Source organism: Lissotriton helveticus, chromosome 3_1 (assembly GCF_964261635.1).
Source record: "Lissotriton helveticus chromosome 3_1, aLisHel1.1, whole genome shotgun sequence".
In the NCBI taxonomy this organism is placed as follows: Eukaryota; Metazoa; Chordata; class Amphibia; order Caudata; family Salamandridae; genus Lissotriton; species Lissotriton helveticus.
In genome coordinates, this window is record NC_136061.1 from 1,973,932,607 (window position 1) to 1,973,956,651 (window position 24,045).

Sequence of the window (24,045 nt, forward strand, 5' to 3'; positions counted from 1 at the left end):
TAGTGATGGCGGAGTTTGAAATACAGTGGATATATAGCGACACCAATCCTTTTAAGAACCAGGTAAATTTTTGGTGTCGCTATATTGATGATATTTTATGGTGTGGCATGGAAACGAGACAGTACTTCAAGAATTTTACAACTGGCTAAATTCCAGAACTCTGGAGTTAAACTTCACAATGTCCAGCAATCGGAAACAACTTAACTTTTTGGATGTTTACATCCAAGAAGATGATGGCCAGCTTGAAGTGAGTTTGAACACTAAATCTACAGACCGGAACACATTATTACATTTCTCGAGTTGTCATCCCCGTACACTTAAAGAGAATTTGCCTTACGGGCAATTTCTCCGAGTGCGGAGAAATTGTAGTAGAAAAGAAGAATATTTCAAAAGTGCAGAAATCTTAAAAAACAAATTGGTAGCCAGAGGTTATCCTAAAAGGTTAGTTAAGATTGCTCTGAAAAGGGCCTGGTTTACACCAAGAGAAACCTTATTAACACCAAAAATTAAAGATATGGATACACCTCAGACGTGCGTACTTACATATGATCCTAAAGCGAATAAAGTAAAAAAGTTGATCCAAAAACATTGGAAATTTATTGAACATCTGGGAATTAAGAAGCCCCTTTTCGCTTTCAAAAAAGACAAAAATATAAGACAATCCCTGGTAAGCGCAATGAGAGAAGAAGATTCTTCACCTAAAGATTTGAGAGGACTCCTAAATTTACCACCAATAATAGGACATTATAGATGTCAAAATTGTGTGGCATGTAATCGAACGACCGATACAAAAGGAAGTTGAAATAAATGGGTTTAAACACCATCTAAAAAGCTTTTCAAATTGCAACACAAAGAACAGAGTTTACTGTATTAAATGTCCGTGAAACAAGGCTTATATTGGACAAACAACCCAAACAGTGAAGAAACGTATTCTTCAGCATAAATCAAGGTTGAAATGCAAAGTCCAGGGAGCACCATTAGTGCAGCATTTTGAAACTCACCATCATACGGAGAATGATATTGCTTGGACAGTCTTATGTGTGCTAGGTAAGAGTAAACCAGAGGAAATCAAATCTAAATTGGACAGGTTAGAGGCCAGACTAATCGAAAAATATAGGAAAGCGACCAATGGTTTAAATGACAGAGATGAAATTTGGGCACTGATATAAGGAACTTTGTTTGTATTTTGGCATGTTCTGTCTTGGATCGACTGTAACTGTGATACTGAGCACTGTGTGTAAAGGAGTTTGTGCAATTTGCTTTGATAATGTGAGGAGTGGCAGACTTTGGGAATCTTCTATTGCTTTTCCCATTTCACTTTTAATATTTTTCCTTTTCCTTTCGTGGTGCCTTGTAATATAATATTTTTAATAATTTTCTCTAGTATAGTTAAGAGCGTACCAAGATACACGCGCTACAACTAGCGAATATAAACATTGAGGTATTGGTCCTCTTTGTTGTTTGTATAGTCCGGGCACGTTGAGGAGTAGTCCGTCGTTGGTGTCTGGGTCAGTGGGATTGTATTTCCGTACCACGTGACCAGCGTTCAGACGCCACAGATTTAACATGGCGTACGACTGAGCATCACAGCGAAGGAACTTTACCTTGCAGCTAAAGTAAGTAACGATTCGGAAGTATGTAGCGAATTAGCTTTAGGAGTGATAGTTAATGACCCTTGTCACAGTACCCTATATTGTCGTTTAGATATCCGCGATAAATGAAAGAGCACTTAAGTTGCTTCCGTGATTCCATTCCGGTTCGGTCCGCTGCTTGACCGAGAGAGCAACCAATTGAATACCCCGTGTGGCTTGTTGGACTTGACAAATAATTTTGACAATAGGAGCCACAATATTTGTTCGGTAAGCCATAACTGAATATGATTTGTATTTTAGATTAATACTCACTATTTGTGAGAGTAATACCTATTTTTTGCGTGTCACGGTGTTTATAGCTGTTTATCAGTACATCTGGAAATTTCTTCGTTTTTTGACAAATCGGTTGGAGTACACAAACTACGGTAATTTAACTCCTTGTTTAAAGGCTTACATAGCTTTCATCACATAGAAGAATTGAAGGTGGAGGTTTCTCCTTGGCACATCTTTTATCTTTTTACTTTTCCTTATCATTTTCTTTGATAAAACACTCAGCGGAAGGTGCGATATCTTAGTGCTAACTAGTTGGCATGCTGTTTGGCTTTAGTGTCTTCACATTAGGGTGCCTCGCCAAAGTGGATTTCCTCCCTCGGCTTAGTGTCTGACCACTCCAAGAAAAATATGTATAAAATGTAAAAAAATGTAAAATATGTATATAACCCTATTCTCTGAAATTGTTCAATGATTGAAGTGTGTGTAGTTATATATGATTTCTTGACTTCATAGACGGATTATCAGTAGCCCTTGTCCTGATGAGGCCCGTAGCCAATGGGCTGAAACGCGTCGACAACCACGAGAAGACACCAGTTTAAAAAGCTTACGTTGTGTAAATAAAAATTAAAAAAGAGTACAATAAGTAGATAGGTTGAAACAATATAGACCTTCCTTGCTCTTTTCATTTCTGGTTAGATCTTGTTTTACAGGAATGCTTAGCTGTATATGTATATAGCATCCTTTTTTCAAAAAATTTGGGCTAGCATACTTGAAAAAGTTGTTTAAAAAGTCTATGTGTGTGTGTATATATATATATATATATATATATATATATATATATATATTGTGTAAAAAGTGATGTATATATATGTTTGGTTTGTTATTGTATCTAAATATTGGTTTGTAAATTAACAAATCTTTGTGGTACATTTTTCTAATTGATGCAAAAATAAAATACCAGTTAGAAATTTGTGTTATGTTCTGGATTAGGTATGGAGGTGTATAAATGAGGTAGACTTTGTTTCGTGGATATGATTCATTTCATTTAGGAGGAGATGCATTATATTTCTCTTTCAAAATAGATTGTGTTAATTAGGCCTGAGGCATCACTCTTTTGAATAATGTGATGACCCCGTTGAGCATACATTTGTACATTTTAAAAAGTCAGCTCAAGATTGATTGCTAATGCTTTTATTTTAACAATTAAATTACTTGTGTCCCTACGTTTTATTTTTAAGTGGCCTCTGTCTCTTACATGTATTAAGTTTCATTTGTAGTAAAAAAACACACCTTAAAACTGTTGTGGGTCTAAAATGAAGGACTCTTATCACCATGACTCTAAAGCTGACAATAGAAAAGTATGGACAAAAACACCAGCGATTTTGAATAGCTTTAACCCATACAGGGGCTGCCAGAAAAATCATTTAACGTGAAGACAAGATATTCAAATCTAACCATTAAGGGTATTTGCGTTTCTATTCCCTATTAAAATAATTTCTGGCTTACCTGCATGTGCATCCTTTTAAATTCAGAAATATACCAAATAAGGTGAAGCCAATAAAGAGAACTGTGCTTGAGAACTATTAGTATTTAATAAACCCCCCACCCCTTCGCACCTATGACTTCCTTTTAGAATCGCCTTATGTTTAAAACACGCCCATGCTGATTGTAAAACATAATCCTCTATAATTTCTTGCTGACAAGTGAGGTCATTCCGTTTCTTACTCATTTTCTCATTGTACACATGGGGCACTGGAGCACGTGCCACACTGAAAAACAAGCATTGGAAATGCAATAGGTCTCGCATTAGGAAAGTTTGAGCTATTGGTCTTATAAATGACATTTTTTAAATTTATGTTTTGTTTTTTAAAATAGCTAAATTAATAGCTCTGTCATTTACAATGCCAATAGTTATAACTTTCGCAAATGTGACACCTATAGCATTTGTAATGCAACATGTTTTGTATTTACGTGACTTAGATGTATTGATATTACAAATAACAATGCTTTTTGATTTATTTAAATAATTAATACTTAAATAATTTATTTAATTTGTAATGGCAATAGCTTAAACTTTTGTAATTAACTTTTGTGAAGATTATGTTCAGTGTTTTTTATTGTGACAAATTCAAGAACAGAAGTGAAATATTAACTTTTTTTGTGATTTGTAATAAAGCTTGAAAACAGCTTGAAACATTGAAAGAACATATTTGAACCAGTGATGCTGTGAACTGCAGCCCTGCATTCATGGGACAGAAGAAACCCAGAGGAACAGTGCATGATGGGAAGTTCAGAGGTCACAGTGCGAGGGGGGGTTGTCGACGCATTAGCTAGCACAACTGACTCTTCAAGTGGGGTCAAAACTTTGACCGATTCGAAGCTGGGGTGGAGACGAACACCGAAAGAGGGGACAATCCCAACCAAGAGAAAATGGTGGGGTGTGTAAGTGCAAGAGCTGCGGACTGTGGACCGGGGTTGGACTCAACATCCTGTGGTATAGGGCAACACACATATAATATACAAACCGACCTTGTGTATGGTAACTGGTGCCGAGTTGGCGCTATATAAAACTATTTTTAAGAAAGATGCTTCTAAAACTGGACACAGTCAATAATGTAGCGCTGCATCCATGAGACGGAGGGGAGTAATCATTGTCACACTAAGTACAACGCGGCTCTGCGAGTTGCACATGGACACATTGGGATAAGTGTCGCGACTGCATCTGATCACATCGCGATACAAGTGATTAACTCCTTCACACAGCTACAGCAAAAAGGCTGATTAGCCCACGATCACACCGTTAAACACCAGCGACGCTGGGATTAGCCCGGGATCACCACGGGGATACAGACTGTGCACGGGGTCAAGGAAGATTGGGGTCGGGGGTGCCAACAGTGTCCCACCAATGGTCATAGTGAGACCGGGGATAGGGAAGGCATTGATTATTCTGTGTGTCTGCCGTGTCAGGATTCAAATGAAGTGAGGGGCATGGAGGCAGCAGACGCATGGGAAGGGGTGACAGGATGACATAGGTGGGGGCTGGGAGGGGAAAAGAGGGGGAGAGAGAAGGAGATTACCAGTGACGGAGGGCGGACGGACGGCACAACAGGGGCAGAAAAAAAAAATGCGGCTGTGAAATGAAAGTAAAAACCGCGGCAGCGAAATCAAAGCCTACGGAGGGCGGACGGACGGCACAACAGGGGCAGAAAAAAAATAACCTCATCTCTGTGTGTCTGCCGTGTCAGGATTCAAATGAAATGAGGGGCATGGAGGCAGCAGACGCGTGGGAATCAGGATTCAAATGAAGTGAGGGGCATGGAGGCAGCAGACGCATGGGAAGGGGTGACAGGATGACAAAGGTGGGGGCTGGGAGGGGAAAAGAGGGGGAGAGAGAAGGAGATTACCAGTGACGGAGGGCGGACGGACGGCACAACAGGGGCAGAAAAAAAAAAATGCGGCTGCGAAATGAAAGTAATAAAAACCGCGGCCGCGAAATCAAAGCCTTTGATGCAGCAGGGGGCGGAGCGGATCCCTTTGAAGAGCTGCTGGTGTGAAGTGGCAGAGGGGGGCAGAGCATTCCTTTGAAGAGCTCACGCTGGGGGATGCCTGTGGGAGGAAGGCATGTGCACGCGCTTTTTATGTCAATGCGCATGCGCATTGAGCTTCCATTTCACGGGCACTGCAAGGAATCGCCACGAAATAGCGCAAGTTGGTTAAAGTCTGTTTAAGCCCCCATAGTCTCGCAAGCTAAATGCGCATGCGCATTGACAGGCGAGACCTAACAAGTGGGAGTACATGATTATTAATGAATCCCTGGTAACTTTACTAAGGTCGTCTTCAACGATAAGTTCTTGCATTAAACAGGACAACACCGTTTTTCTGCTCTAAATATGCGTCCTTTATCTCAATTCATTATGTGGCCATTAATATTTAGCATATCTTTCTGATTAGTCCCAGTTTTCTAGCCTTAATTTAAAGAAAGGTGTTGTGTTTCCATTTCTATGGTTTTTGGAATGGTTACAAGAATGTGAAGGTGGAATCAGGAATGTGAGGGTGGAATCAGGAATGTGAGGGTGGAATCAGGAATGTGAGGGTGGAATCAGGAATGTGAGGGTGGATTGTACAGGAAGTTCCAGCTGAAGGGTTCGGACTCCGACAGTTTATGCAGAGACCTGTGAAACTGGCTGATGTATCGGGATTGTGTCTGTGTGCTCTATGAAATGAAGAAGACCTCGGCAACTTCTTTTAGTGTCCTTCTTTGTTAGACGAACCCATTACGTAAGCATGCTTTAATTTGAGTGATTTCTTTTGCTGTGACACTCTGAGCAGTAATTGCCAACATGTGGCAGCTACCATGACGATTGTGGCAAGATTTTGGCATCAAAAGATGTGGTAGAAATCTTTATTTTTAACCACGTTCTTCCACTTTCTGTATTTGCGTTATGTGATATGTTAGTACCACTCCTTTCCAATGCTCTTTCCAGTAAAACTATCCAGTATTCTTGTTCATAATTAATGTTACTGCTATTTCAGTCTTTCTGGCATAAAATGTGGACATATTATGCATCATTTAACAGGTCTCTGGCAGGTCTTTTCTGGAAAACCGTTCATAGTTATTTGTGTAATTGAAGAAAATTGGTTTAGTGGTTAAGTTGCTGACTTTGTAAGAGGGAGACCTGAGTTCCAAACCAGCTTTTCCTTCTGGACTGCAATCTATGATCCTGGCATATGGCTTCATCCTCCGAGTGCGAAAGTTTCCTTACTGCTAGAAAATGGAAGCACTTTGAAATTAGATGAACACTAGTTTTTCACTGCTACTGTCGATCCTGTACACTCTTTCTTTATGCAATAGATGTGGAGTAGAAGATGTGTAATTATGCTTGATTTGTATTGCCATAGGAAATGCACTGTTTTGTTTCGCTGGCTGGTGGTAGTGGACCTGTAATTGGACTTGATTGATATTTTCACAGGAACTTTTTTGTTTAGCTAAAAACATTATTATTTATTGAATTTGTACATTTGCTAGGTTAGCCGAGATTCATAATTTCAAATGATGTACTGTTTGATTGGAGGGGTGGATAGCTTGGGGTTAGGAGAGTTATTTGGAATGGTGCCAAAATACATTTCCCAAACGTGGTTCCATATGATTGTAGGGTAGCTCCATTGGTAAAACCTGTTGAACGTAATTACACTAAACACGACATAAATAAAGCTATATTCAGAGTTGATCTTTTAGTTTAGTGTACATCTATTGTTGTTTTTGAGAAATATTAGTTACATAAAGTTACTTGGCAGGCTTCTAGGAGATACTTTATTGGATTGATTTGCTCTTGAACCATTTATGAATTGGATAATTTGCGGACAGAAATATAATGTGTGTGTTTGGATGAAAAAGGGGCAGGCCCTGTGCTCACAGTGAACTGGCCATGGCCTATGTAGTCTGTGTGCTCAACAGTCCTTTACTCTTACTCAGCACATGACTGGATGAGGCACAGTCCCTGCGCCAGAGCCTGCTGGGTACGTTCAGTTATTGGTTGTATGCACTCTCTGGAGGAGAGCAATGACCTTGAGCGGTTTCAGTGTTATTGATGTCAGTGGTGCTGGGAATTTTTTGCCAAGGTGAGGTCTTTCACAGTGTCATCTGTGACATCTGTAAGGTCGGCATGCACTTCCCTGTAACTAGCAAATATCAATAGCCTTTAAGATTTGCATTGCAACCATAGTGTACCTGCAACTAAGGATTTTTAGACATTTATTTATTTAAAGGCTTGTATAGCGCGTGACTCGACTCCCGGAGGAGTATCTCTGCGCTTTGTTCGCCGGTCAGGGTAGACAGACATTCCACTCTCGTGTATGTCGGAATGAGTGGTGCATCTTAAAATAGGAAGGTTTTTAGGAGTTTCCTAAAAATCTGGTAATTAGGGCAGCTTCTAAGATCAATTGGAAGGCTATTCCAGAGACTAGGACCCAAAAACGAGAAGGCTTTGCCTCCCATTTTCGCCTTTCTGACTGCGGGAACCTGTAGTAGAAATTGGTTGCTAGAGCGAAGGGTTCGAACAGGTTTATAAAGTACGAGTTTTTCTGCCAGATACCTGGGACCTTGTCCGTAGACACTTTTGTGTGTAACACAGCAAATCTTAAATTTAATCCTCTGGCGGATTGGGATTTATTTTATATATATTTTTATATCTAACATAAAGAATCCCAATTCCTGGTTAACAACATTGTTTTTATGTAAAATGGGAGAGGGAAGGCTGTGGCGATTTTGAGTGGTTACTGGTAAGGCACCGGTATTTCAACAGTGTGGCATTGAGAAGAATGGCACAGGCACTTCAGTTTCATACCATACACATACACCAGCAATCCCAACTAGAAAGCACGACCCAGCTGAGAAGCTAGCCACAGAGGACCTACAACAAGACATGGTCTCATGGGGGTCATGAAGGTATCCAACATTACTGACCTGACATGAACACCACATTCCACTGACTATGCATTAGCACAAAGGCTCACCTCATATCTGCGGGAAATTGACAGTGTAGTTGTAATTCTAAAAAGCTGACCTTCATGGACACATCCATGGTGATAACGGACAATTCGAATACAATAGCTAGGTCGACACGAATTGGGTGGAGGGTGAGAACGAGATCGCACATCTACCTATCGAGATGTTAACATAAGAGCAAAGATCTACACATGGGTGATGTCTTTCTCACCCATATCTCATTTGAGATTTGAGCAGACCGGCACTGGATGAGGCTTGTGGGACCTTGATCTTCCTCCCCCCCACAGGAGCATTCTCGAGTGAAGTCAACACATTACTATGCTTAAATAACTAACTTTGTCACAAACATAACTAAGCCAACAAGCCTTTGGGAATGGTAGGGATGTGCTATGTATATCAACAACTAATGATTAATGATAAATGAATATAACACTGTGGCAGTAATGTACCTTGTAGGAAAGTGGGCTAATGATTGTCCATTTGTACATATTTACACATCAGCCCTTTACAGTCCTGCCCTTCTCATGCTTAATGCCAGTAAAAGATTGCTTGTGACACCGATGACTCATAAAGGTGTGGAATGTGAGGCATTGCACAATAAAGCTCAACCCTTTGTTGTTAAAGCTTTATGAAGCAGCACTCTTTGCAAATATATGCAACTCCTGTTAGACACATATGCTTTTCCTGACAACTTAAACAAAATGTCTTTCTAAGATTGTTCCATTCATTGCTGAGTGCTAATGTATCCTAATGTACTAGAACATGATCTTCCATGTGAAATGGGGACCTCGTCTCTGAATTTCAGCTGGGCTCTCACCTGTGGTGCCACCATGTCAATCTCGATGGAAAAGCAGTTTTTTTAATTAAGCAAACTCTGTCCTTTGACTTCAGCCTGCATTTTCTGGCTTGGGTATTTGGTTGACGGGGAGAGATCTAGTCTCTTTGGTTATGCAGGGGTGGTCCAATTACTATGCCTTTTAACACACCCCATTGATGGACCCATTACACGGCTTCGGTCTGAGAGAACAGACATTATTTCATCCAGAGTGTCGTGTGGTGCTGCTTATCAAGGTTTTCACAAACCAGACAATCTTCTGTTTCTCAATCTCTGTCTGATTATTAAGTTTGAGCACATTCAATACCTTCTGCCTTGCATCATTGCACAAATGCCTGATCTTCAAAGACTAGTGTGTTTGTAGACGTTGATGTTTCCACATATGTTCTTGCCCTTCACACCTGTGGAGGCTCTGGTCTGACCTTACTACAGTAGTGTGTGTGCCTTTAGAGCCCCCCATTCTTAGTGTTGTCTGAACATCTTTTATGTTTTGCTTTCTCCTCCACACTCTTCCATAAATGCCTAACGACGTACAGACTAAGCGTTCCATCTAGCTACAATTTGACACACTGGTTACTGTAGTGGGCGTTATTTCAAGAATATGAACTGCATATTAAGTATGGGGAAAACTAGCATTTTAACTTGTTTGTACATGCATAGCTTTAAAAAAACCATATGACACGTTCTAGCCATGTCTTATTGCTTCAGCAGCTCGCAACGCTCTGCAACTTTTAAAAAAAACATGATAAAGCCAATAGATTTCACATAGGTGAAACCTGTTAGCTTTGCCAATGCTTGTTATATTTGATGACTGTAGCTTCTATTTTGAAAGTGCAGTTTATGGAAATATGCATTTGGGTGGGGTGGTGGAGAGGGTTAAATGCTGTTCCAAATCAGTAGATCAGACATGGCTAATTATGAGCTTGACCCAGGCCAGAGTCCACTCAGATCAAAAATGCCATTAACCATTTACTTTGATTTTATTGGCACCTCTGATTCCTCCCCTGATTTGGTGGGCTGTGTGATTGAGATTCCTTCCATAGCAGGACAGATGGTTTTTGCTGCTGCCCCCTGCTTTTTTCCCTGTGATGCACGTCTATTTTACTTCTCCAGTATGGTGCAGATCTGGCCTGATAACTCATGCTCAGGACTTGTAACTCCTGGGTGCAGCTAGGATATTTAAAGGTACATCTTGCAAGGTGTCTGTCTGCCTGGCACCTTCTTAGATGTTTTATTACTGCAGGATCTTGGATGTCATGGGCTGACATGACAATGCAGAAGAATCAGAGAATGCTCTTCTAGCACCAGATGGTTGCTCAGGAGGTTTGGACTCCATCTTGTGGGTTTGCGATTTGTTCTCCCCTCCATGTTCTGTGGCGGATCCCTGTTTACATGTTCACTTAGCTGAATGAAATGTTGGTGTTCGAGGCATATGAGCTGCAGATACTACACTTTTGCATTAGATCGCCACCTGGTGTTGGGCTCGGATGATTGCATGTTGTTGTCGTCTTGGAAGAAGTCTTTTGTAGTCACGAGATAGGTGAATACTCCCTTGGACGATAGTGCGCTTGGGCATCGGCTCCATCCTTAGATTGTTTTTTTTCCGCCACTGGGTTCGGATGAACTTTTTCCGCTCTGCCTCGAAATCTACTTTTCAAGTACTTTGAAGCGCAAAAAATTATTAAAACTTTACATAACTACCTTCGAGGTCGACTAACATCGTTTCGACTCCATCAGCTCGATTCCGGTCATCGGCGCGGGCCGTTGGGCCTATCCACGCCGTGAGGCCTACACCTCATGGAAAGGACGCCATTTAAAAAATGCCCCGAGTGTGGAGCAAAGTTTCCACACAGTGACACACAGTGACCACCACGAGGTCTGCAACCTGTGCTTATCGCCAGAACACGACGAATACAGCTGTACAGCCTGCGCGTCCTTTCGATCCAAGAAAACCATCCGAGATTGGAGGGCCCGTCGACGCGACATGCAGAGATCAGCTCCAGAACTGGTGGATATCTTTGATGAGGAGGTTCCGCTCGTTCCCGAAGAAGATTCCAATGATCTCCAAATCGTATCGGAGGCAGAAGACTCAGATGACTCCATACCATCGGGTCAGCGCGTGAGTACTACTGCCCCTACACACAGCACCCAGATCGAAGGCAAAGGTCAACACTCTGCCTCCGGGGCCCAGTCGTGACCGAAAAACCACTTTGAAAGCCCCGCCATCGAGCCCGGCTCCGAAGAAAGTAATTAAGCCTTCCAGTAGCTCTGTAGCGAGCAAGCCGCACGTGCCGATCCCACAAGCTCCCTCGGCACCGAAAGAAGTCTCGGCTCCAAGACCGCCGACTACGAAAGACACAAAGGTATGAAGCCAGCGTCCGACGCCTCAAAGCCGACGAGACCAGCTTCCACTCCGAAGACATCGTCTTCGGTACTGAAACCAACAAGGCCTGATTCCGATGCGCCCAAGCCCTCGAAACAGCCTACGACACCTTTGGTGCCGAAAACTACGCCAAAGGACAATGTAACACCTCCTAAGGCTAAAGATAAGCAGCAACCTCGTCCGGAACCGAAAAAATCGGCGCCGACAAAGGTTCCACAAGGAGAAAAAAAACTTTTCCAACCAGATCCTCTGCAAAAAAAATCTACATTGACCCAAAAACAGGGGCTGTATCCACTATACTACACAAGAAGAGAAAGGCAGATACCACACCCACACCTGTAGTACCTGCCACGAAGAAGGACTCTGCCACATCTCCTATGCACCCTTCTTCTCCTATACTTCCTTCTCCTTCATCCCCTGTTCCTCTTAACATTTCACCACAGATTTCTCCTCCACATTCTCCTACTTTGTCTTCACACTCACCTCAAAATGATTGAGTATAGTTTAGGGAGAGGGATAGACCAAGATGAGCCTTTCCCATACCCATTACATGATCCAGACTGGGAGTACCCAAACCCACAGGATGTACCAGATATTCCTGACTCAGTCATACCCATCAAAACCTTCTCCCCCAGAAGATAACATTGTTTTTTGGCACTTATTAAACAGAGCTGCCATTTACCATGGGGTCACTATGCATTCTGATGAGGCAGAGGAAGATTTTCTATCAGATACTTTTGAACAATCGCAAAGGTCTGTTCACATTATCATAAATCATATCAAAGGGGTCATCAAACATGCTCCAGAGGTATTTAAAGACCCTGTACGTACCAGGATCCTAAACCCTAGAATTGAGAAAAAATATAGGCCTGCACCTGTGGATCCAGCCTACATTAAAGGACAACTACCATTAGATTCACTAGTTGTATCAAATGCTAGGAAAAGGACAAATTCACAAACGTCAGGTGAGGCACCCCCACCTGACAAAGAATCTAAAGTTATAGATGCCTCAGGCAAAAGAATAGCTGCGCAAGCTACTAACATATGGTGTATAGCTAACACTCAGGCCCTCCTTTCAAGATATGACAGGGCTCATTATGATCAGTTAGAAAAACTACTGCAACATCTAATTGACCAATATAAAACACAGGCAAACGACCTCATACAAGAAGGCAAGTTAATCTCCAATGCCTCAATCAAGTGTGCTCCTGATGTGGCAGACACTGCGTCTAGAGCTGTGAACACTAGTGTCCTACTTAAAAGACATGCGTGGCTATGTATTTCAGGATTTAAACAGGAAGTTCAAACTACCATTTTAAATCAACCTTTTAATCAAAATCAATTGTTTGGACCAGTGGTAGACACAGCACTTGAAAAGATGAAGAAGGATACAGACACTGACAAATCTATGGGAGCTCTACAGTCTTCACAAGCTTAAAGTTCTTTTTGTCGCTCCTTTTACAGAGGAGGCTCCAAACAGAATGGAGCAGACAGTACAACATCCTTCAAATCTAACAAACAAACATCCTCTAACAAAGGTTATTTTAGAGGAGGATATAGAGGAAACGACAACAAAGGAAGAGGTCGGGGTAACAACAATAATCGAACCTCTTCCACCACAAAAGAGTGACTTTCCTCTGCTCCCCCAACAGCATTCAACTCCTGTGGGGGGCAGACTAACACAGTTCCTACCTGTCTGGAATTCCATCACAACAGACAAGTGAGTAAGACAAATTATCCAGTATGGCTACTGCCTGGAACTTACAGCAACCCCTCCACACATACCACCCAAGCAACGTCCAATGTCTGCAGAACACCTTACTCTGCTCAAACAAGAAGTCTTGTCACTTCTTCAAAAGGACGCAATAGAAATAGTTCCTTTACAACACCAAGGAACAGGGGTTTACTCGCTGTACTTTCTAATACCCAAGAAGGACCGGACACTAAGACCAATTCTCGACCTCAGGCCCCTCAATCATTATATAAAGATCATTTTCATATGATCACTTTGCAACAAGTGCCTCCACTGCTGCAGCAAGGCGATTGCCTTACAACACTAGATCTAAAGGACGCCTACTTCCACATTCCTATACATCCTGCTCACAGGAAGTATCTAAGGTTTGTACTGGAAGGACAACATTATCAATTCAAAGTACTTCCAGTCGGAGTTACAACAGCACCAAGAGTATTCACAAAGTGCCTAGCAGTAGTAGCAGCACATCTCAGCAAACAACAAATACATGTCTACCCTACTCTGGACGATTGGCTCATAAAAGCCAAGTCATTCAATCAGTGTGTTGAACACACATATCAGACAATTCAAACATTGCACGACTTAGGGTTCACAATAAACTACACCAAGTCGCACATGCAACCCTCTCATACACATCAGTATCTAGGGGCTACAATAAACACTTCTACAACTAGTGTATTCCACTCCAGCAAGGATACAGAGCATTCAAGCCTTAGTCACAATCTTCCAACATCAACACTCTCTCCAAGCCAGAGTGTTCATGAGACTAATAGGCATGATGGCATCTTGCATCTTCATAGTACCATATGCAAGATTGCAGATGCGTCTGTTACAGGAATGTCTAGCACGACAGTGGAACCAGGCTCAAGGTCAACTAATAGACCTGGTGTTGGTAGACAGCCGCACACATCGCTCTCTGCAGTGGTGGAACACCAAAAACTTGACAAAGGGGCGGCCGTTCCTCAAACCTGTTCCACAAATAGTGCTCACAGCAGACGCATCTCTCACAGGATGGGGAGCCCATCTCCTACATCATACAACTCAAGGACAATGGAACATTCAACAAAAATTGTTCCATATCAACCATCTAGAGCTGCTAGCAATATTCTTAGCACTCAAAACATTACAAGTACAAAACAAAGCTGTATTAATCCGGATGGACAACATGACAGCTATGTATTATATACAAAAACAGGGGGGGGGAGACTCTCTACAACTGTCCTAGCTTGCACAGAACTTGGAATGGGCCATTCCACAAAATGTATATCTGCTAGCAGAGCACCTTCCAGGAGTTTGCAATCAGATAGCAGATCTATTGAGTCGGCAGACGCAAGAAATTCATGAATGGGAACTACATCCACAAGTTCTTCAACTATTTTTCCACAAGTGGGGTAATTCAGACATAGATCTGTTCGCCACACACGAAAACGCTAAATGCCCAACCTTCGCCGCCAGGTTTCCACACCCGCTGTCCAAGGGCAATGCGATATGGATGAACAGGTCGGGCAAATTTGTGTACGCTTTTCCGCCACTACCACTAGTGGTACACAAGCTCAGACAACAGTCTCTCCAACCGTGGTTCATCACACTGCTAGAACTCTCCCTGGTTCCACACCAAAAGTTACGACTGGCACCATCCCTGCTAACGCAGAACCATGGAGACATCAGACATCCAGACCCAAATCAACTGAATCTGTCGATCTGGCTCATGAAGTTTGAGTTTGGCTATCTTAACCTACCACCAGACTGTATGAACATCATTAAAGAAGCCAGGAGACCTACTACCAGAGCTTGTTATGCTGCTAAATGGAAGAGATTTGCCATTTATTGCAACAATAACCAAATTGATCCCCTGGATGCTTCTATCCAAAATATCACTTGCTACCTTTTACATTTACAAAGGTGTAACTTGGCATATTCATCCATACACCTGCACCTTGCAGCAATTACAGCATATTTACAAAACAGACACCATCGGTCTCTTTTTAGAGTACCTGCAATTAAAGCTTTTATGGAAGGATTGAAAAGAATCATTCCATCCAGGTTACCACCTTCTCCAGTGTGGAACCTAAACGTGGTTCTTACAAGGCTCATGGGACCCCCTTTTGAACCTTTACACAAATGTGAACTGCAATTCCTCACATGGAAAACAGCTTTCCTTATTGCTATTACCTCTCTCAGAAGGGTAAGTGAGATACAAGCTTTCACAATACAAGAACCATTTTTACAACTACATCGTGACAAAGGGGTTCTAAGAACTATTCCTAAATTCCTTCCAAAAGTCATTACTCCTTTTCATTTAAACCAATCTGTAGAGTTACCTGTGTTTTTCCAAAACCCTGACTTCGTAGCACAAAGAGCTCTACACACACTAGATGTTAAAATAGCTCTTCTCTACTATACAGATAGGACTAAATCTTTTCGAAAAACAAAACAATTGTTTGTATCTTTCTCTCCACCTCATAAAGGCAACCCCATCTCTAAGGGTGGAATTGCAAGGTGAATTGTAAAATGTATACAAATATGCTATTAGAAAGCAAAACGTACATTAACAGTTGCTCCTAGAGCGCACTCCACATGCAAGCTAGGAGCCTCTATGGCTTTCTTAGGGAAGATCCCCCTAGAAGACATATGCAAGGCAGCAACATGGTCCACAACAGACACCGTCACTAAACACTACTGTGTTGATGTGCAAGCCAAGCAGCAAGCTGCAGTAGGCCAAGCTCTCCTTAAAACTCTATTTCAAACAACTGCAACAGATACAGGTGACCACCGCTAGTGGAGACACTGCTGCACAATCGATGCAAAAGTGTAGTATCTGCAGCTCATATGCTACTCATATACAGAATGCTACTTACCAGTATGCATCTGTTCTTGGCATCACTACACGCCTCCCCGGGATTTGTATCTGTTCCAGTTTTATCTTACTTAGATGCACACGCATGGACATCTTTTTCTTTACTTCTATTAACTCCATCATTTCCCATCATGGCGAAAAACAAGCTAAGGATGGAGCAGATGCCCATGCGCACTATTGTCCAAGGGAGGAGTCACCTATCTCGTGACTACAAAAGACTTCTTCCCAAACGACAACAACATGCAATCATCCAAGCCCAACACCAGGTGGCGATCTACTGCAAAAGGGTAGTGATCTGCAGCTCTACATGCCAAGAACAGATGCATACTGGTAAGTAGCATTTTCCTTTTCTGATCTGAGGGTGCCGTAACTTGTGTTGTGGAGAGGCTATTATAGCATCAAGGTCTGCATGATTTGGTTCTAATTTGCTTTTGGAATATTTTGTCTAAGGGATGAAAATTAAAATACAGATTGATAGAGGAGGAGAAATAAGCCCAAGAAACAAATATTGACTAATGGTGGAGATCCAGTGTTGGAAAAACAAAAACGTTGAATTCAAGCCTTCTCTTGCCTGGCTCACAGGCCTTTAAACTGCATTCCTGATGATACTTGATCAAATGAGTTCCAGCTCTCCTTCATAAGAAACCTGACGGTCTTCGTGTGCGAATCCGATCTATAATGCTCTACTAAACCTTCTATGAACTCTGGTGTCCTATGTTGTCTTCTGCCTTCTCCATCCTCGCCCCGCAGTACTGCTTAATGTGACTAACTAGAACCCATGAACTGTCTTATTATTCCCATATTGTTTGGAAAGTGCTCAGCTGCCCATGTGGTCAGGACCATGCTACATAACTATATTTACTTAATAAATAAGGCTGCAAACGTATTGCAGTGGATATACAACAAATACCCTTTGCTACTTTGTCCTGGTTATCTGCAACTTTCAACTCTATACCAGATTAGGTGCTTACATGTAACGTGGTGTTTCTCGGTGTCAGAACTTTGGGTCGCAGACAGTTTGCAAACTGTTTAATATTTTTATGAATATTCCGTTAGTTGATGTGCATGCCACAATGTTCTATATGACATTCAAGTATTTACATGGAAATCACGTTATTTATAAGATCTCACGTTACATATTCCAGGATAGTCACATTGCTCTGTGAAGCCTACCTTGCTGATAGGAGACTTTGCAATACTATGGGTAAAGGAGAATGCCGTTTTTTCCAGTATGTGTAGAAGTAAATGTAGTTCAGGATACATCTTTGAATGCCTTTCACTGCCCTTTAAAGACTGCTCTTCTCCACCAAACTGCCCTCTAACATTCTAGCTGAAGTGTAGTGTTTTTGTTCTGCTGTATCACTTCAATCAATTTTGTTTGAAATGTGCACAGTACAAAAGATTTAAACACAAACCTGCTACTTATTGATCCAGTCTTTTTTGTACCTTCGCCTTAAATTCCCTCTCCTTGAAATATTGAGGGTTTCTCTGGCTTACAATTAACAGGGCAACCCCGGTGTTCTCCTGCTCAAGATGAGTAAGTTGAGGACTATTTAACAAAATGTATTTTTATTTCTCACCTCCCAATGACCTCATATCCTCCAATTGCGATAAGGTATTTGTGTATCGTTAAAAAAAACATAAAGGCCTGCTCTTTTCTGAGACCACTTGATGAATCCCTTCTCTCTGCTATGAACCTAAATAGATTGCAGAGGTTACTACTCTTTCTGTAAGCCAGTCTCCTTTTTCAAAAGTTTAGGTTTGTGTGTCTCCTGAATGTATTGAAGTATTTCTCATTGACTCCCCATGCACTTCATGAGGTTCTCAAGCTTGATTTCACCATGTACGTGGAAAACACACTTGAGAAGGTGGGTGATGGTCTCAGTCTTTGAGCTTACTTAATCGGATCTTAAATTTATGGTGCACTTATTGAATGTGGGGACCTTACCTCCGCTTAGCCATTATGTTTTATGAATGCATGTGGGGGAAATTGAGGCTGCTTCATGTCATCTGGTTAGCACTGGCCCCAGCAGCTATGACTCCATCAGTAATGCCCTCCTTAGGGTCTGTACACACCAATCTAAAATGTAAGGGTGTAGAATTCATAGTGCCTGATGTCTAGAACATGTTGTTTGGGGTCATGGATAACCGTTTTTCATGTTTATTTTGTGCGCTGGACATGTCTGCCTAACTCCCGCAGCACAAACCCTTTAACTGCAGTATCACAGAGAAATGTCTGTCAATAAGATAATTTATTATATATTTTTATAATATGCTCTAACCTGTATACATAATTCAATAATGAAAACCTTTTACCACTAGTATGAGCACTTAGGGGTAATGATGCTAGCCGAGCTGCCAAACATGATCCGTGCCAGGTTTCTTGCACTTAATGGCCTCCAATAAATCCTTTCTAGTGATATCTGCATCCCGGGCGGCTGCTGTATGCACCCTGATAAGAGCCGGCAATGCAATCCGACTCAAATAACCCATCCCAGCCACGTCCGCCCTGCCAATCGGTCTCTTATAAGGAACAGGCAAATGATGACGCACCTCACCATTAATTGTGGCCTGTGTGAGCACCAGACCTTCTCCTCCTCGGCGGCCTTGCACTGCCGTGATCAGGGGTGGGGAGGCCTCTCGTGAAATAGGATCAAAGTCAGCATCCTACCACGCTTATCACCCTCCCGGTGTAGCCTCTATCTATAGTCCCTTTGAGTGAACTTGTAAAGTGTGACTACCTAAGAATGGTGATTCTCCAGATGAATTGCACAGGGACTCAAGATTTCATTTAAGACACGAAGACTAACATTATGCATAACCTTTAAATTGCTATTCCTGCAGGACCTTTAACGCCTTCCATGCTGATGACTGCGCCCGTCCGTCATGCAACAACGGTGGGCGTGTGCTGATGACGTCTGGGGGCTGTCATGATCCCGCCCACTCTTTGGAAGTGCCGCACAGGCGCAGAATCGCGGCCACGCCGAAGGGGTTAAAGAACTTACAACAATTCCACACAATCTAGAACCAGAACACAATACATCATAAATAGTCCCATGCACATAGTATTCCTCGTCTTTTAAATGCGGCAAACTTCCTTCTTTACTGTCATTCTTATTAATCCTCCCAGCTTCATACTTGTTGTTCTTCCTTTTTCTCTCCTTCCCTTCCTATTACGACTCTACAATAACAGACAACATATGCAATATTTTCAGCAATCCAAATATATACTGTAACATTCTCTAATCTAATTCATAGTGAAATACACCATCTGCAGAGGTTTTGTGGGGGCAGGACTATCTGCAACTGGTTTCCCAACATATTCCCAACTGTGACTCAAGCTGGATGAATGCTAAACTAGTCGCCTAGTCCAAAAGGTGAACCTTATTTAAGCAGGTGTACTACACCTGTCCAACAATATTGCCCACACACTCTGGAAGTAACTGGGTCCTACCAACTGTGCCAAGTAGCATACAAGGAGCTGCATTGACCAAACCAGACACAGCAGTTGATGCTCTGAATCATTCCCTCTCTTTCTGATGTTACCTACCAACTCCCTAATAACTTGTTCTCAAGGACTACATAGTAGCTTGAAGGCAACACGTCAGCACTATCTGACATATGAATTAAATAGATAGATGTAGTGATATGAGTGATACTTTTGTAGATCGGTCAGTTTTTTCCTTACAGAAAGTCCCAGTTCAGCTCAAAGTTTCTCTGCTCAGTCAAAACATAGTGGACAGAAGGTTGATGTTCTTTGGGGGGTGTGGTGATTCTGTTTGTGGTTCTGGAAGGAATTGGCTTAGATCCTGAGACATTGGTCTTCACTAATACCCCCAAAGAATCCATCTCCATTCTGTAGATGGATGTACATGGTGCTTGTCTCCTCACCATATGCTATTTTGAGCTTTAGCACAGCCTTTCTTTAGAGCACATGCTAGCAATGTACAATTTACAAATATTTTACTGGGCAGCAATAAAAAATCATTTGTAGATGTCATGCTGCTCAAAGCTATCCCATAAACATTTGAAAACTGGGATGTAATTACACTTCCCATGGCCCAATTTCCACAGGGCAACCGAGTTGCCCAGAGTTTAAAACTGAACTGTCATGAATTGTATTGGTTTCATATTTAGAAAAGCGTAGTTCTGAAGCACTGTAGATGATAGTTGCTGCTCAAAGTGATTTGTAAAGTGAGATGTTGAATTCTTGTTATTTTTGGACCGAGAGATGTGGATGCTACGAGAGGAACAAGCATGGAAACTGTTTAACAATTGCATGCTTTACTTTCTTTATAGCTGGAAGCCGCGCCGAGCACGTCGGCGTCCACTACGGTCCAGACGCCAAAATCTGACAAGAAATCTCTGCGAGGAAGTGGTGAGTAGAAGCTTTTGGGAACAGTAACGCATCTGCTCTGCAGGTGAGAGGTATTAGGTTCCAGTAAGATGGGGAGCCATTAGAGATGGAGAGCAAGAAGTAAAGCTTTGTAGGCTTTGTGGTGAAGATAATAAATGTGGACAATTATTTTAAGAGTAATAGAGGGACAACACTGCTCATGACTTTCGAAATTGTAGTTCTTCCTCTCTTTCCTTTGGGAAAGTCACAGTTGTCACAGTTGTGGGAAACCCATATTTTTTTTGCTTTTTGGAGTTCAAGGTTGATGGAGGTGTGCATGTTCTCAGCTCTGTGCCAGGTACGGCTGAAAACTCGAAATGTTAGGGAGGTGAGCACTTTTGTCACCTATTGGTGATGATGATGCACTGCCCATTGCACAAATGTAACAACAAACGTTTAAGTAAAATACTTGAGCTTAATACAACCTCGTCATGATTAAAACTTTGACTATTAGTTTTAAAGATAACTTTTCTTGAAAAAGGTGAAAGAAATTTGAAATTGTATGGATCCAAGAAATCTTCCCCTTGGAAAAGATTTTTAATTCTTATATTTTTTCAGAGATTTTTAAGGTTTTAAATAGGAATATGAGTGGAGTCCCCCTTGCCCATTTGTCACATCCCTAAATACTTTAAAGTAATTATGTCGATTTATTATTATTATTATTATTTTATTTATATATCAAAACACTGCATTTTCGTATAGAACTTAGTTGTATGGTTCCTCCTTTTTGGTTTGAATGAATTTAAATAAATGCAAACGTTTGTACTATTGTACTTTTACGATTACATGATTTTGTAAGTTTAGAATTTTTTATTTTTTTTGCAGAGTTTCATATAGCGCGAACTTTATAGAGCGCTTTACATAGCACCAGTTACGTTACATGAGGACATGCATTCATTTTTAGGCACAGGGAGATTAAGTGATTTGCCCAGAATCACAGGAGGTTTTGGCGTCGTTACCGAGACTCGAACCCAGATCCCCAGGTCCGAGGTCGAGCGCCCTAGCCGTTAGGCCAACTCCTCTCCCCAGAAATCACGTGATCTAGTGTTTATTTGATCTAAAATGTACTTTAGGTTAAGGGAACAATGATTTTCAAATGCCCTTTTTGGATAAATATTATTTCGAAATAGGACAGCAAGGCCATGCAGTCAAAGTATACATTTATTGTGTCATTTTTATTATTTGTTATACTATGCTTTAGTAACTCATGTTTTACTGTGTATCACTGTAGGTATTTCCTATGTTTTACTATGTTCCAGTAACTGTCATATTTTGCAACTTGTAACACGCTGATCCTCATGTAAAGCGCTCTGATACCTCTGGGTCTAGCCAGCGCTATATAAAACTGCAAATAAATATGAGGAACAAGGTGTCAAACTGCTTTCAGAAAGCCATGGTATTAAAGCCTTTTGGAATATCCTTTAGTGTGACATTTTGATATAGAATTTGTGAAGGATTTTGAAATCCTTTGTACAGTCACCTTTCATAAATGCATAAGACAAAAAAATGGAAGAAAAGTACGGAGTAAGAACATTTTAAATTGGTGACATTCTGTGTGAGAGTATAGTTAGCGAAGTGGGTGTTCCTTCTTATCTGCTGGCAGAGTTCATGTTTCTTTTATAATGAGTCTTGTGCAATCAAAAAGAGTGCTGTTCTGGGGCAGGGGAGTTAGGAAGCTAGTGGAAATTTCATGTTGATGTTGGAAGCCGATAATGAATCTGGTGCCTCCTCACCATTTACTTACGCCTAATGGAGTGCTAAAGTTTGTCAACTGGCTAATATATGACATTGTTCTTTTTCTGACTCCTTTCAGGATACAACCCTTTGACGGGCGATGGTGGAGGGGCATGTGCCTGGAGACCAGGACGCAGAGGCCCATCATCAGGGGGTGGATGAGGGTAGGAGTCTTGCTGCGATCCTGTTGGGACCCTAGCAAGTGCTCTCCAACATGACCTGCTGTCCTGCCAACTGCAGTTTCGTTCTCCTCAGTGACTGTCCTTGGATTTATTGTTACATGTTGTGCAACCATTAGCCAAGCTGGAATATCAAAAGTGAATGTTCAGAAAAATATTGGATGTGAAATGTCTCACACTACTGATGTAGGAGTGTAATGCCCTAAGGAAAAACACACTTTTCCATTTATCCCTCTCATTTAACCACTCTCCTTCCACTGCTAGCCTTCCAAGAATCACTCTTAATGAACTTGGATGTGCTCCTCTGAATTAATGTTTCTACTTGTCCTTTTACGAACTAGAATTAGGGTACTCCATGCCTATACATGTGGCTATACAAAACTGGGGAACTGGAATGTGCTCTATTTTTCTCATGCTTTCAAACAGTGCCAACTTTGTATGGCTGAGTGGCTAACGGGTGTTAAATCTTCTGTTTGTCTCACCAATACTGTTCTGCATTGAGTCATGAGATACTCGCTTCACCTAGGTCTCTCATTATCCCAAGGAAAAGGTTTGGTGAATTGCATGAGGATCCTCCATATAAGTGACTTGGAATATAATGCCCCTTCCTTTGCTCAATTATGTTGCTTGACTTTCCTATACATAGACTCTTTGAAAGGACCAAAGGTACATAACAGAACTGCATCTTCTAGTTCTCTGTTCCCTTTCCTGGTCTGCCCCGATCAACATTGTTTCATTATTTTCAAATTGTTGATTTCCTCCTCTCAGAAGTGGGATTCATAAGCAAGTTGAAAGACCTTCAGAAGGTGCTGCAACATAAAAACAAAATTCTTTGGATGAGTCTCTGCAGTTAACTGCATTGAATGATGTCACCCTTATAAATGGTGGTTTCACCAGTGAGGGTAGCTGATACTTGCAAGCAGTTAGGAGTCATGTTCTCTATATCAATCTTTATTTCACCTACTTTGCAGAACTGTTATTCTTGAACATGTGCTTTCTCTTGGACTAAGTGGACACACTGTTCGTCCTTCGAGCAATATTTTTAGTTTTTACTGGAAATAGAACTTGCCTGCCCTAATAAATTGTGGTGTTTCTGAAATGAGTGTTTTAAGACTTTTCTCATAGTTTTGTTTTATGTTCAATCTATTAATCTCCTTCTCATTTTGCTTTGTTTGTCCCTTACGTAAAGATCAACATTGTTTTCACAAGCTTTTCAATTTCTTTAAAAACGTGAGACAAGATGATGGGTTCTAAAGCTGAACAGTATGTGCCATTAATAGTCACATATGGAGTCCGATTTCAAAAGCCCTGCAAAACCCAACTACATCCTTTGATGGACAGCGTCTGCAAAATAGGCACTGATGTTTGTGACACCTAAGATTTAGAAAACAGTGATCTCATAGTGGTAAACTACTGTTTACCGGTCTGTTAGGTGAAGTTTTGTAACTTTCTTTTCTGCTAAGTAAAGAGGAAGGGAAAAGTGTGGTAGAAACAAGAACAAGCATCACCTATGTTTCAGATGTGGGTACAAATTCCAA

The 24,045-nt window shown here is 41.4% G+C and overlaps 1 protein-coding gene across 2 annotated transcripts in view; it reads left to right on the top strand.

Annotated features, from left to right (window-relative positions):
• The window catches only part of SELENOS (selenoprotein S), a 145,530-nt gene extending 121,857 nt beyond the window's left edge, over nt 1-23,673 (top strand). For both annotated transcript variants that reach the window (XM_078683099.1, XM_078683100.1), the window contains exons 5-6: nt 20,498-20,576; nt 22,408-23,673. In XM_078683099.1, the coding sequence (XP_078539225.1) occupies nt 20,498-20,576; nt 22,408-22,490 (162 nt within the window). In that variant the 3' untranslated portion in view covers nt 22,491-23,673. The remainder of the gene's footprint in view (nt 1-20,497; nt 20,577-22,407) is intronic.
• The last annotated feature ends 372 nt before the right edge of the window (nt 23,674-24,045 follow it).